Raw genomic sequence first — 15,187 nt, forward strand, 5'->3', positions numbered from 1 at the left:
TATGATTCTGTTTGAACCAGGAAGAAGAGTTTATCACAGGTACACCGGAAATAAAATACGTTAGACAGAGATATTCTTCAAAAATGTCATAGTGCAGGTTCACGTGCTGTGCTAAAACAGTTGCTCTCCATGACATACTCTGCTTCCCACAGCACTTCATGAAGCCACTTCAACGTTTCCTACAGCCACAAGACTTGGAGAACATTTTCATCAACATTGAGGTGAATGTCGCTTCATAATCTTCTTACTTGTCCTCTTTTGTTTTTACAGTCTTCAACCTTTACAATTATGCATTTACGGCAAAATATAGAATTCCATCTATCCAACTATCCATTTTCTGCTGCATATCTGGGGTCAGGTCGTGGGGGCAGCAGTATAAGCAGGGATGCCTAGCCCTCTCTCTCACTAGCCACCTCCTCCAGCTCCACCAGGGGAATACCAAGGCCTCCCCAGGCCAGCTGAGAGATATAATCTCTCCAGCATGTCCTGGGTCTGCCCTGGGGCCTCCTCCTGGTTTGACATGCCCAAAACATATCCCCAGGGAGCCATCCCCAGGGAGCCATCCAGGAAGCATTCTAGATAGATGCTTGAACCACTTCAACTGGCTCCTTTCAATGCAGAGGAGCTGCAGCTGTACTTTGAGCCCCTCCCGATTGGCCAAGCTCCTCATCTTATCTCTAAGGCTGAGCCCAGACAGCCTACGGAGGAAATTTATTTCTGCCATTTGTATTCTCAATCTCATTGTTTCTCATTGTCACTACCCAGAACTCATGAGCTTATGTGTGGATAGGAACGTAGATTGACCGGTAAATCAAAATCTTCGACTTCCGGTTCATCACAGTCTTCGCCTTGCCAGAAGGGTACTGTGTCCACATTACTGCCAATGCTGCACCGATCCATCGGTCGATCTCCTGCTCTCTTCTTCCCTCACTCATGAACAAGACCCCAAAATACTTAAACTCCTCTGAACATAGAATTCTGAACCTTTTAAAATGTGTGCTCTACACAAATGCTTAACAGTTCTTTCCCAGTCCTCAGGGATTTCAGGAATTATGCTTTGTTCCCTGAAAAGCCAAAACTCTTCATTCAGTATTTCTTTTACTTATGTGATTTTTGTTATATACACTTTCTATGTTTGTTTTATATGCCATACATCCAAGCATTACTACATTCATTTCATACCTAGTATGTATTGTTTATGTTGCATTCAGGTGAAATGTTGACCATCTGCACTGTGAATATTGCATTGATGTAGGAGCTTGCTGAGACTCACCACAGCTTGCTGGAAGAGATCCGAAACTCCATCCAGTTGTATGGGGCAGAGAACCTTTACCAGATCTTCATCAAATACAAAGAGAGGTACACACACACACACACACACACACACATACACACACACACACATACACACACACACACATACACACATACACACACACACACATACACACACACACACATACACTGGTTTGTATTTATGTCTTTGTGGGGAATCTCCATTCATTTCTATGGGGAAAACTCTAATCCTATTCACATTTTCTTTGACTACCTACGACTTTTGCACAGCAATGTACATACATTTAATTCAAATAATGAACTACTTATGAAGTCTATGCTTATCTCTTCTGGTATGTAGCTGTGATATAAAAAATCCATTTGCACAAAAGCCATTTGCGCTAAATTTACCATATTGGAACAACTTATTTTATTGCTGATTTTCCTTTCCATTTACCTTATTATATACCTTTCTGTGCTAGTTGATAAAGAAATTTCCCTCCATAGGGATCAATAAAGTTCCATCTTATCTTTCTTTGCATCTCTTGAAATAATGGTTGTATCTTTTATAGCCTTCAGTATGTAGAACTAGACTCGATAATTCTGCATCCGCAGGTTATTACTTTATGGACGCTATTGTAGTCAAGTAGAATCAGCTACAAAGCACTTGGATAAGATGGCCAATATGAAGGAGGATGTTCGAATGAAGTTAGAGGTAAGAGACGTTCACACTGAGCGCTAAGGTCAATCTTTAAGAAGATAACGTCAACCTTTAAGTGCAGCCTAAATTGCTTTCTCTCTGTCCTCTGTCTCAGGAGTGCTCCAAAAGAGCAAACAGTGGAAGATTTTCTCTTCGAGATCTTCTAATGGTTCCCATGCAGAGGGTCTTGAAATACCATCTTCTTTTACAGGTACAACACTAGCATTTAAATGACAATGTATCTTAGACAACAAACACATTGCACAGACATTTATTGTCAGATTTTGTGTATTGTTATGCTCTCAGGAGCTTGTGAAGCACACCTCCAACCCATCTGAGAAGGAGAACCTGCGTACTGCCCTCGATGCCATGAGAGTAAGTCCCTGACACTCAAACATGCCCTTAGTATCTCTCTGATTTACCGATTAATCTTCTCCAATTACTTTTATCTCTGTCCATCTTCTCCCCTCCATAAATACTCAACCTGTCACTTATTTGTTCAACTTTTCTGAGCATATTCAGTTGTCATATCATCCTTCTGTTCACTTACCAGTAATATGGGCTGTCACCTGTGTCTTACAGGACTTAGCACAATGTGTCAATGAAGTTAAACGGGACAATGAAATCATTCGCCAGATCACCACATTCCAGCTATCCATTGAGAACATGGTAAGGTTCTTTAGAATTACATTACATTTATCTCTTTAGCAGATGCTTTAGTTTCTCCTTTAGTATAAGCCAGTATAATGCATTATGAAGCTATTTATAGTGCATTATAGATTAGAGCTTCACAGAGCACTCATAATGCATAATAAATATGGCTATAATGTATTATATGTCCTAGGTATGACTTTAAACTGCATCCGGCCCTGAAAGTGATTCTCTAACTTGCAGTGAAAATTTTGGGGGTTGGTAGCGGGATTGGCATTCCAACTACTGTAATACACTTCACAGCAGCTCACTCTAAACAGGCATGACACCCTTCTGCTCTCTGTGGGAATAGCTCTGCTGCAGCTGCCCACAGGAAGGTTCCACGCATCGTGACAGGGATTGGGGAAAGCCCACGGGAGTCTCATCCCCGGAAGAGTCTAAACTGTCGGAGAGCTAATAGGATCAGGCCTGTTGGGGATTGGGGCTGGTGTGATGCAGAGGCGTCACCCGCTACATGGCGGCACTTAGGTCCCAGTTTGAGGCGACCCATCTGGGTAGGCATGTGGAACATCTTATTTCTCCAGGAAAATGACTTCATGGGATCCCCTTGAAGTTGCTGGACGTCATGGTTTGCCTGTACACTGGTACTGTGAATGCTGTGCTGAGTGGGAAGAGAACCTCTGCGTTCTTCCGAGTTGATTTTGGGCTTTGCCAGGGGTGTGTTCTTGCTCTTACTCTGTTCTGAGATCTTAGCTGAGTCAATGGAGGCTCTGATCGGGGCTCTCAAGAGACTGAGTGAGGACTCTGAGTGGCTGGGATTGCGAGAGTCCTGGATAAAAAGCAAGATCCAGGCCTTTAATGACTTTTTAGGCACAGCTATGGACAGACATTTAGTGAATGAATTAATTTGATTAATTAATTTTCGAGCAAATATTTATCTGCAAAGCACTAGGCAAGTTAGTGCCAAAATTATTTATGTGCGCAAGTGTGAATTTGCACTCGCAGGTTGGTATTTGCAAGAGGACTTGGATTTGCAATACAGGTTTTGTACTTGAAAACCATTCTATCCTTGTAAAAAATATTTTTATGAAGGTGTTTGGTTTCGCATTTACAAAAAATATTGACGTGTATTTGCAAAATGTTTTTCACTTTCATTCACAAATCTTCATATACAAGTACAGATCACGTGACACGTATTTCTGTTCAGTACTTTGCAAATGAAAATTGTGTTCAGTGCGAGCAAATTTCATTTTACGGGTGCAAATTGGAAAGTACTGTACACATACAAGTACTGTATATAGGGCACTATTCTGACTCGATACACAGCCATCAGTAATGTGTCTGTCTGCGGAGAGAATGTCAAACTTGTCAATTTACTTACCTCGGTAGCGACATTCATGTCTCTGGTGAATCTTCCTATGAAGTCAGCAAATGGACTTGGAGAGCATGGGGGTCATGATGTCAATGGAAAGGGGTGTGTGGTGATTCCAAAATCTTTGCAAGAGGACGAAGGTCTAAATCTTTAGAATCCTGGTGCTCCCTGTTTTGTTATATGGCTGCAAGACATGGACATTACCCAATGAGCTGAGGCAAAGACTGGACTCCTTCCATATTGTGTCTCTTTGGAGAATCCTTGGGTACCATTTGTTTCACTTTCTGTCAAATGATTGATTGCTAGAGGAGTCCCAAATGAAGCACATTACCTGCATTGTGAGGGAGCATCAGTTACAGCGCTATGACCATGTGGTGCGTTTTCCTGAGGGTGATCTGGCTTGCAAGATCTTCGTTGCCGAGTAGCTGGACCATGTAACACCTGGCTGTGACAGATGGATGGCCATTTCCGGGGGGTGGGACTGGAATGTCTGCCAAGAGGGTCGCCAGCTGGGACCCTGAGGAGTTGCCATGTGGTGGGTGCGACAACGCGCTGCATCAGCACATGCTCCCCAACCTGACCTGACCTATAGCCATGTCATACTTTATGAATGGATTATGTGTTCCTGTTGGTCTGCTTATGTATTTTTCTCTTTGAAAAATGCATATGAAGTGTGTGGAAGTTTATCAATGGCAGCTGCAAAAATGGAATGATTGACTAATGTGGTGCCGAAACAAACAATGTGAATAATGTCCTAGGTCTGCCCTGGGACTTCCTCCCGGTTGGACATGCCCAAAACATCTCTCCAGGGAAGCGTCCAGAAGTCATAAATAGATTCCTGGACCACCTCAACTAGCTCCTTTCAATGCAGAGGAACAGCGTCTCTATTTTGAGCACTGACCTAATGTCTGAGCTCTTCACCCTATCTCTAAGGCTGAGCCCAGACACCCTGTGGACAAAACTCATTTCTGCCACTTGCACCCACTATCTCATTTACTGCCTAAACCTTGTGACCATAGGTGAGGGTAGGAACATGGATTGACTGGTAAATTGATAGCTTTGCCTTCCGGCTTAGCTCTCTCTTTACCACGACAAAACGGTACAGCGTCCGCATTACTGTTGACTCTAAACCAATCACCCTGTCTCTTTCCTCACTCGTGAACTATACCATGAGATACTTAAACTTTCCTCAGAGGTGCTTATCCTCATCCCAGTAGCCTCACTCTCAGCTGGAAAGCATGCTGCACGTCACAGCTCGATGATGCTAACAGGACCACATCACCTGAAAAAAACAAAGATGCAATCTTGAGGTCACTGTACTGGAACTCTTCTATCCTTTGGCTATGCCTAAAAGGGAGAAACAGGGCGTCCCTGCTGTGTACAAAGAGAGTTGTTGACCTCAACTGGAGACATTGTTGGGTGGTAGAAAAAGGAATTCAAGGACCTTCTGAATCTCAGAGACATGCCTTCCTTGGAGGAAGTAAGGTTGGAAGACTCAGAGGAGGACTTGCCAATCATAGGTTTGAGATCTTTGAAGTAGTCAAAAAAACTCTCCATCATTAAGGCCCTAGTGGTAGATGAGATTTGCCCTGAGTTCTTGAAGGCTCTTTATGTTGTTGGGCCGTCTTAGAGGACACACCTCTTAAATATTGCAGGGAAGTCATGTATAGTGCCTTTGGATTAGTAGACAGAGATAGTGATCATAATTGCTAAGAAAGAGGACCAGAGGATGTGTTCCAACTTCAGGGGGATCACACACCTCAGACTCCCTGAGAAGGTCTATGCTATAGTCATGGGAAGGGGGGTATGTCAATTTGTGAAACCTCAGGTCCATAAGGAACAATGCAGATTCCATCCTAGTTATGGAAAACTGGAGCAGCTTTTCATCCATATAAGGATAGAGAAGGGTTCACGGTAGTTTACAAGTACTACGTGGACTTGGAAAACCCATATAACCAAGTTCCTCAAGGGGTCCTGTAAGGTTTTTATTTTTTGGGAGTAGCAGGTGCAGCGTTCAAGATTATGGGCCATTAAATCCCATTTTGCATTGCCTGCAGTAAGTCAGACTCATTCCCGGTGGGTGTTGGACTCCTCCAGGGCTGCCCTTTGTCACTGATTCTGTTCATTTATGGATAGAACTTCTAGGTGCAGCCATGGTGGAGGGGGTTCAGTTCAGTTACCTCAGGATTGTATCTTTGCTTTCTGGAGATGTGGTCCTTTTTGCTTCATCAAGGTGTGACCTTCATGCCGCATTGAGATAGTTTGCAGCTGAATGTGAGGCAACCAGGATGAGGATCAGCACCTCCATGTCTGAGGTCATGGTTTACTGGAGAGAAGAATGGAGCGGGAGATCGACAGGTTATTTGAGGCAGCATTAACAGTTATGCAGCCAGTTTGTCATGGTGAAGAAAGAGTTCAGTAGAAAAGCAAAGCTATTGATTTACTGGTCAATCCTTCCAATCATCACCTATGGTCATGAGCTATAGTTAGTGACTAAAAGAATGAGATCACGGACACAAGCAGTAGGCATGAGCTTCCTTTGCAGAGTGTCTGGACCCAGCCTTAGAGAGCTTGGACATTCAGGAGGGGCTCAAAGTAGAGTCACTGCTCCCTGAGAAGATGTTTCGGGTATGTCCAACCAGAAGTAGACCCCAGGGCAGGCCCAGGGAATGCTGGAGAGATTATATCTCTCAGCTGGCCAGGGAACGCCTTAGTATTCCCCTGGAGGAGCTGGAGGAGGTGGGTGGTGAGAGGGAGGTCTGGGTATCCTTGCTCAGACTGCTGCCTATGTGACCCTGACCCAGACAAGCAGCAGAAAATGGATGGATGGACAGATGAATGAATGGATAGATGGGTGGATTGTTGCCTTAAATGAGGAAATTTAAACAATTTCAAATGAAAACTAGATAAGTATAAATAAGATCAACAGTCATGAACCATAAAGAAATAGTATATTCTCAATGGAGGACCCAACGGGGACAGGTATTGGTCATGACCCATAAGTAAAAGGTATACTATAAATCTGGGGCCCAATGGGGACAGGCATTGGTCATTATATTTAAGTATCTGTTGAATTGCCTTCACTTTTGGGACTGGGAACACCAGATGCCAGTCAATTTGGACATATCTTGATAGTCATAGGGGAGAGGAAACACATAAGTACAAATATTGTAATATATATCCAGTACTCTACAGCAAGTAATAATGTAACTAGAAATCACAACACTTTATAATAAAAAGATATTGCACTTAAATTTCATGAAAAATAAGGCACGGATTGCACTACAAAATCAATAGATGTGTGCATTAGTAAACAATGGGAGCTTTGAAAATGATGACACCTGAATCTGCTGCAAAATATTTTATTTTATTGTGTAATACAGTAAATTTCTTTTTATGGGAATGGAAAACCACAGTACATGTACTGTATTTGTTTCATATATGCTTATTGTAGCAGTCCATCACATATACATGACTGTTAGTTATGGAGAATCGGTCATTATACGGCTGGCGGTGCTGCCCATTCTCCTGCATATGTTACACTAAGGGACAGACCCACTAAAGTCCTATTACATCTGCTTGGTCTCTTGATCAGTGTGTATTATTTACTATAGACCTAGGATGTAAATCAGGGGTGCAATATGTAGAGGTTTTAGTTTTTGGTCACCCTTTCTCTTCTCTCCTTTAGACCCAGTCTCTGGCTCTCTTTGGTCGCCCCAAGATAGATGGCGAGCTGAAGATCTCCAGCATAGAGAAGAGGTCCAAGCAAGACAGGTAGTGGGAAAGTGAAACAAAAACTAAGTAGTCCTTTGAGTAATAATAATGATAAAATATCGTATTTAGTTTACTTTTCATTAGGAAAGACCAGAGCTCTTCACTTTGGTGAGCAGGTTATCTGAAATGACGAAGGTGATTTGCAAGGTTTCATAACTTTCATTTTTCATTCTCAGGTATGCTTTCCTGTTTGACAAAGCTATGCTGGTGTGTAAAAAAAAGAGTGGAGATACCATGGAGCTGAAGGAGCTCATCGAACTACGCAACTATCAGCTCCGTGATGAGACCATGGGCGAGAAGGAAAACAAGAAGGTGGCAGAGCCTCTTTATGCCATTTGTCCACATCTAATTTACTCCTTACTCAAATTCTTTTTCCCCTTTGCCCCCTTATAGTCTCTCTTGTTGATTACCTATCTGACTTTCATGCTCACCTCTAACCTGTTCTCCTGTTACAGTGTTACACAGTTGCACAGTCCCCGCAAGTGCATATTTTCAGTGCTTCCACATCTTAATTTCTCTTTCTTCATTCTTAATTCTCTTTGTATTTTTCAGTGGTCCTACATGTTCTATCTGATAGATTCATATGGACAGTACAGTTTTGATCTCTACTTCAAAACCAAAGAACTGAAGAAAAAATGGCTGGAGCAGTTTCAAATGGCTCTGTAAGTTGATCCTTACATCCCCCATGGCTATTTATGCAGCAGGATTTCATTGAGCCTAGAGCTGCCTCAGAAACTTTCTTGCAAATAAACGTATTGAGCCAAGTGTGAGTCATTTTAATAAATCAAATACAGGGGTTCCCAAAATGGGGGTCATGAGATGAATTTCAGAGTATGTTACTAAAAATTTGAAAACATCTGCCCCCCTAGTCGGCAAAATCTACAGAGGATGCCCCATACAAAATGTGGGTCGCATGTCTCTGGTACAATTATTTTAGGGATCGTTAGCTGAGAAGTTTGGAAATCCATGGTCTAATGCTAGCAGTGGCACATACAGGAAAGCCAGCAATTTACACTCACGGTTACACACTAATGAAACACGCATTACTCAACAAACATTACATGGTTATGACATTTACTACTGACAACAAAAATACATAAATACACATATTAAAAATACACATATTAAATTACAGTATTTAGAGATATGTGCGGTGTCATGCAAAACATGCCAGTAATTTTAGTCTTGCTGACTAACACCACAGCCTCACATTATGTCAGCCAGTTGCAGAGAGTGAGTGGGATCACAACAAACGAGTTTGCCTTGGGGATGTAAAGTTCATGTGTGCTAGCCAGCTCAGCATGTGCAGTACAGGGTACCATAATATAATGATGTTAAGAAAGTCCCAGAAGATTCTTTTACTTTGTGTATGTGGACCAAGATGGCGGAATAATGAAGCACACAGTGACTATGATAAATGCTAAATCGGATCCGCTGGAGGGGTGTTGGGAAGGATGCCTTAAACTCTATGTTGCTGCAATTGGTTGTTTGTCCTGAGGCTCAGGAAAGATAATCACACAATTATGATTGTCATAATTGTGACATTATGATGACATTATGACAATGTCTCTATACATCTGTTTGAATTACTCCCCATTTGTTTAGTCATTTATTAATCTCACCAAACTGTAATGCTTTTCTCATGTTGGTTCATTGTGAGTATGTCTTTATGTAGTGTAGAGTTAAGAGCATCCCTGCCAGTGAAACACACACAAACACATAGGTTGGTTCTCTTATCAGTTAATGTTGCCACAAAATAAGTCGAATCATAATTCTAGTTAAGTCTTACCATGTGAAACAGCAGTATTGAAGCATTTATTGCCTTGCGTTTGCTTCTGTAAATATAATGGATAACATTACAGATTGAAAAACAATCATTAGTTAGTCGACTATTTCTTTCAGTGTCATTAATGTTTCTTGCTAAAAGGAATTTTTGTCATTTTTAAGTTGACAGGATTATTTGTGTGCTGTCAATCATAACTTGGATGCTGTTACTATAAACTGAGATCAAATGAACAAAACTACCTTGTTAATTTTAGAGATTAGTTGTCATTGTTGACACACCACAACAAAATGTGTCCTCTGCATTTAACCCATATGTGACAATGTGACATAGCAGGGGGCAGCTAATTCAGCGCCCACGGAGCAATGCTTGGGGGCGGGACCTTGCGCAGGGTACCTCAGTGGTGCCTTGCTGGTCAGGGATTCAAACCTGCAATCTTCAATTACAAGTGAACGTCCCTAACCATTAAACCACCACTGCCCACGATGTAGCTAAGGTACATATTAAGAACCAGTCCGTTTATGATCACTCGGTCAGTTTTCACTGATGGGATTTGTTTTCTACAACCAGTCGCTAAGTGAGCCTATGTCCCACCAGCTGAATTGATCACAAGGGGCGCGGTTTAATGGAACTAGATTGGAAAAGCCAAATGAATCACAACTACTGGCATGTACTGAGGGGCATAGCTTAATGGAATAGCTTAGTTGGAAAGGCTGATTGGATCACAACAAGGGGCACATACAAGGGGGTATAGCTTACTGGAAGTAGGTTGGAAATCCCATATATGCATAGTGCGCTGTATAGTAGGATTCATTTTCTGCCTTCCCAGGTCAAACATGTTTCCAGAGAACAACACAGCCAACAGTCATGATTTCCAGATGTACTGCTTTGAGGAGACCACATCCTGCAGGGCATGTCAAATGCTACTTAGGTGAGAGTTGAGAGACAGATGAAGGAAAAGACACAGAAGCTGATAAATTTGGACAAAGAAACTAAAGATTACAGGAAGAGAAAATAGTTAACTTTTCACATTGTCATTCATCATCATGCATATTCATTCTATATTTTATTCTATATTAATTTTCTATGGATGTTTGTATTTTCAGAATGGTAAATGGTAAATGGATTGCATTTATATAGCGCATTTTTGCTACTCTTTAGAGCACTCAAAGCGAATCAGCCTAACTGTCATACAGAAAAAATACTTTTTAGGAAATCTGAAAATGTCTCCTCCTGCTCCTTCTCAGAGGGATCTTCTTCCAGGGCTACCAATGCACTCGTTGTAAGGCACCAGCACACAAGGAGTGTTTAGGGCGTGTTGCTCCCTGTGGGAAAAACTCAGGTACCTGCACTTACTCGTTCATTCTCTTTATGAGTGTTTGCCATTGTACTTTTGTTTTGTCATAACACATTTTCCACTGTGCATTATGAATTTCAGTACTGCAGCATGTACATAATTTTTTTGCAGTGTCTTTAACATATTTACAATAGTCTCTTACCCTTAACACAAATTATGCTATGTGTCTTTCAGAGCTCTCTGGCACCATGAGAAAGGTAGGTCTCTGATGCTCATGTAAATAATCACTGTGTGATCATTCAGACCTTGCAGTGAGACTTGTGAGATTTCTTGTTTTAGGACAAGAACCAGCGATCTGTCACAGGCAGATCAGCTGACCCAGGTAAGGATCTTCATTCTAGGGGGCTTCATCTGCCTGGCAGTTAACCATGAGGATGTTTCAATATGGCTTACATTCTTTAATTTCATTAACAGTAACATTGTTAGCAGGGGTTGTAACATTGTTAGCAGGATGTTCATTTAAGGGGGGCTCAGCCCCCATAGATGTTTAACACATATTTGGCTTGTTCAGAATCAGTACTCAAATGAGTCTTCCTGATTCCTCATAAATAAGACAGTAGGTTCTACATTCAACCCCTTAAAACTTTATATCTACTAGACTATTTATTCTAATTCATTAATATAGACAAACATTGTTTTAATGTAATTAAACATTTTATATAATTCTTTTTTTGTTTCTATTCATGAAAAAGTAACTTTTTCTAAATGAAAGTGACAAAAAACCCTACTCTAAGGCTAATAAATGTTTTTCACGATCTGGGACATTTATTAATACAATACAATATTTATTACAAAAAAAACAGGATTTTTCTATCTCTGTAAATCACACTACTATGCAGTTAAAACGAGTGCATTGAATGCTGCCTGTCACTGTTTTTAATCATTTATGTGCATACTGTAGCTCTATGGCAGTTAATGCCATGCACTGTGTAATGTTTTATATAGACAGTTAGGTTTTCCAATTAAAACAGCAACAGCATCATTGTTTTATAAAGTAGACTATAGGTTAATAGGGTATGTATTAAGGGCTTCATTTTCGCTAGAGGAAACAGCTGGTGTGATGACGTAACACAGCGAAAATTTTGACATTTTTATAAACTGTATTTATGAAAAAGGACTGCACTGATACAGATATAACAATTTATCGAAAAACACACACCTTGGCTTAATCCTCGCTCTGTGATGCCGCACTCTGTGATGCTTCAGTTGAAGACCGCGCTGATAGATGGGGCGGAGCCGAAGTATGCCTCCGATTTCATATGAAATTTAATGGGGACGTGGGCGATCACCAATTTGTGTAAAGTTTATGCAGAATTTTTAGGGGGGCTGAGTACAAATGTTAGGGGGGCTAAAGCCCCCCTAAAAATGGCCTAGTGACGCCCATGATTGTTAGCCTATTGGGTATGTGGTTTTATGAGCTTGGCTATAGTAACAATCAGATCATTGGTTGGTTAAGTATGCATATGTGCATTTTAAATGTGTGGATATAGTTAAGCCCTATTCACAAAGGATTAGCTTTACCTGGGGACATAATGTAATTGAAGCAATTACCCACCAAGGTCTGTAATCATTCCCATCAACGGTCAATGATGGACCACATTTACAATGATGATCCCATAAGCTATTAATGGAGCTGGAAAATTCCAATCATTTAGTAACATCATAGCACAACACATCACTCACATGTTTGCAGTGGTGCTGGCGTAAACAAACCTACTGTGCTGCCAGTCATCTTAAAGTATAACACACACAATCATGTACAGTACCTAATATTTCATAATGATACTACATAATTACGTTACTGGTTTATGCATTTACTATATTGTACTATTTATCATTATTACATTAAGAGTACATTGTACCTAGGCACAATATTAGCTAGTCATAACTTTGTTTTTAGCATTGTACCAAGTACATTGAAATTATTTTGCTGCACAGTCAACAAATGATTTCATGATGCAATCATAATGATGCTTCATCATGCAATTTTTATTATGATATCCAAGCTGAGTACCTTGTAAATGTGTTGACTGTTATTGAATTTGTCCACACTCCTGTGGGCCCACCACCTGCAGGAGGGGCTATGGGGATCGACTGCAATGTAGATTAGATAGCAGTTGAAAGCAGGGGCATTGGCAAACCGATTGTTGCAGCCCGATTGTTGCAGACAAATCTGGATATAGGCACATGAAGTATGTTACTTCTCTGATGGGAAAGGAGCCTGAGCTGGTATGAGAGGTAGAGCGATACTGGCTACATATAGTTGGACTCACCTTGATGCACGGCTTGAGCTCTGGAACCAAATTCTGAAAGAAGGGCTGGACTCAATTCCACTCTGGAGTTGCCCAGGGTGAGATGGGCCAGGTAGGTGTCAGTCTACTTAAAGCCCCTTCTTTCAGTGCCAGTACATTGGAGTTCACCCTGGTGAACGAGAGGGTCACCTCCTTCCGACTTCAAGTCGGGGGACGGGCTGACTGTTGTCTGTGCATATGCACCATACACTAGTTCAGAGCATCCGCCCATCATGGAGACCTTGTATGGGGTCCCAGAATGCACCCCCTCTGGGGAATCCATTGTTCTGCTGTGGTATTTAAATGATCATGTGAGAAAAGATAGTAAAACCTGGAAGGATGTGATTAGGAAGCACGGCCTACAGGATCAAAACCTGAGTGGTTCTCTGTTATTGGACTTCTGTGCTAACCATAGTTTTTCTACAACAAATACCATGTTTGAACATAAGGGTGTTCATAAGTGCTCTTGACACCAGAGCACCTTAGGCCACAGCTCGATGATTGATTTTGTAATCATATCGTAGGATTTGTGTCTGCTTGTTTTGGATACTCAGTTAAAGGAGCTGAGCTGTCAACTGATTACTATCTGGTAGTGAGTTGGATCAGATGGTGGACAGACATGGTAAACTTATACATATATTGAAGGTGTGCTGGGAGTGTCTGGTGGAGGACCATGTCCTTGAGATCTTAAACTTGCACCTCCAGCAGAAGTTCTCTTGCATCCTGAGGGAGGATGGAGACATTGAACCTGAATGGGCAATGTTCCAGGCCTCCACTGATGAGGCACCTGTATGGAGTTCTGGCCATAAGGTTATTAGTGCCTGTCGTGGTGCTAATCCCAGAACCCCATAGTGGACACTAGTGGTAAAGGGATCTTTGGGGTGAAGAAGAAGGCCTTCTGAGTTTGGGTAGCTTGTGAAGAAGGAGGCCTTCCGAGCTTGGTTAGCTTGTGGGACTCCTGAAGCAGCTGATAGGAACTGGCAGGCTAAGTGGGATGGAACTTTGGCAGTTGCGGAAGCAAAAATTCGAGTGTGGGAGGAGTTTGGTGAGGCCATGAAAAATTACTTTTGGTTGGCCTTGAAAAGACTCAGTCAGGTGACGTCAGGTGACTCAGAAGGGGGAAGATGGGCTTTAACCAAGGTGTTAACAGTGGGGATGGAGCACTTTTGACCTCAAATGGGGATATAGTGGAAGGAATAGTTTAAGGACCTCCTGAATCCCACTGACATGCCTTCTTTGGAGGAAGTTGAGCTGGAAGAGGTGGCTCACACATCTCTTCAACCTTGTGTGGACATTGGGGACAGTGCTGTTGGATTGGGAGCCTGGGGTGGTGGTTTCAGTCTTTAATAAAGGGGACTGGACTTCCGGTTCGCGTCTTTTCCAAAATTTGCACGAATTCGGTGCCCTAGAGTGAGATATTAACAAATCTTTAAGTGCTGACAAAGTTATGGATGGGGCAACTATGGAAAAAAGGGGAAGACCAAGAAAAAATGCTACCAAAGAAGATGATAACAACCCAAAGTACACGAACAGAATACCGCGAGCGGAGACGGAGCACATGAGGGAGAACAAATTAGCCTGGCAAGGATCCTTAACGAGATTAAGGACTTTCGACAGGACAGTCACAAACAGCTTCAGGATATAAAAGAAGAATTGAATAAGTCTAATAAAAGAATTGAAGAGGCTGAAAATAGAACAGATGAAGCCGAGGCACGAATCCAAAACATGGAAGAAGTGCTGGAAGAGATGATATGGCTAACTGAACAATTTGAAGCCAGACTAAATGACCAAGAGGGCCGAGCCAGACGGTCAAACATCAGGATTTATGGCGTACCTGAAAAAGCGGAGGCAAACTCTTCGGACTTCATTTCTTTCCTGGATGATTTACTTAAATCGACTCTGGATCAGAACACGCCGGTGGACCTCCAGATTGAACAGGCTCACAGAGCGCTCGCGCCTACTCCATCAGCCGAAGCCAAACCAC

The 15,187-nt window shown here is 41.9% G+C and overlaps 1 protein-coding gene across 3 annotated transcripts in view; it reads left to right on the forward strand.

Annotated features, from left to right (window-relative positions):
• Nucleotides 1–15,187, forward strand: part of LOC111835106 (proto-oncogene vav) — a 59,029-nt gene that overhangs the window by 24,895 nt on the left and 18,947 nt on the right. For all 3 annotated transcript variants that reach the window (XM_072711767.1, XM_072711768.1, XM_072711769.1), the window contains exons 7-19: nt 153–221; nt 1,256–1,359; nt 1,891–1,990; nt 2,091–2,186; nt 2,282–2,350; nt 2,558–2,644; nt 7,687–7,772; nt 7,949–8,084; nt 8,325–8,434; nt 10,385–10,486; nt 10,803–10,897; nt 11,087–11,109; nt 11,192–11,234. In XM_072711767.1, coding sequence (XP_072567868.1) covers nt 153–221; nt 1,256–1,359; nt 1,891–1,990; nt 2,091–2,186; nt 2,282–2,350; nt 2,558–2,644; nt 7,687–7,772; nt 7,949–8,084; nt 8,325–8,434; nt 10,385–10,486; nt 10,803–10,897; nt 11,087–11,109; nt 11,192–11,234 — 1,120 coding nt within the window. The remainder of the gene's footprint in view (nt 1–152; nt 222–1,255; nt 1,360–1,890; nt 1,991–2,090; nt 2,187–2,281; nt 2,351–2,557; nt 2,645–7,686; nt 7,773–7,948; nt 8,085–8,324; nt 8,435–10,384; nt 10,487–10,802; nt 10,898–11,086; nt 11,110–11,191; nt 11,235–15,187) is intronic.

The sequence above is a fragment of the Paramormyrops kingsleyae genome, chromosome 5 (genome assembly GCF_048594095.1).
Source record: "Paramormyrops kingsleyae isolate MSU_618 chromosome 5, PKINGS_0.4, whole genome shotgun sequence".
Lineage (NCBI taxonomy): Eukaryota > Metazoa > Chordata > Actinopteri > Osteoglossiformes > Mormyridae > Paramormyrops > Paramormyrops kingsleyae.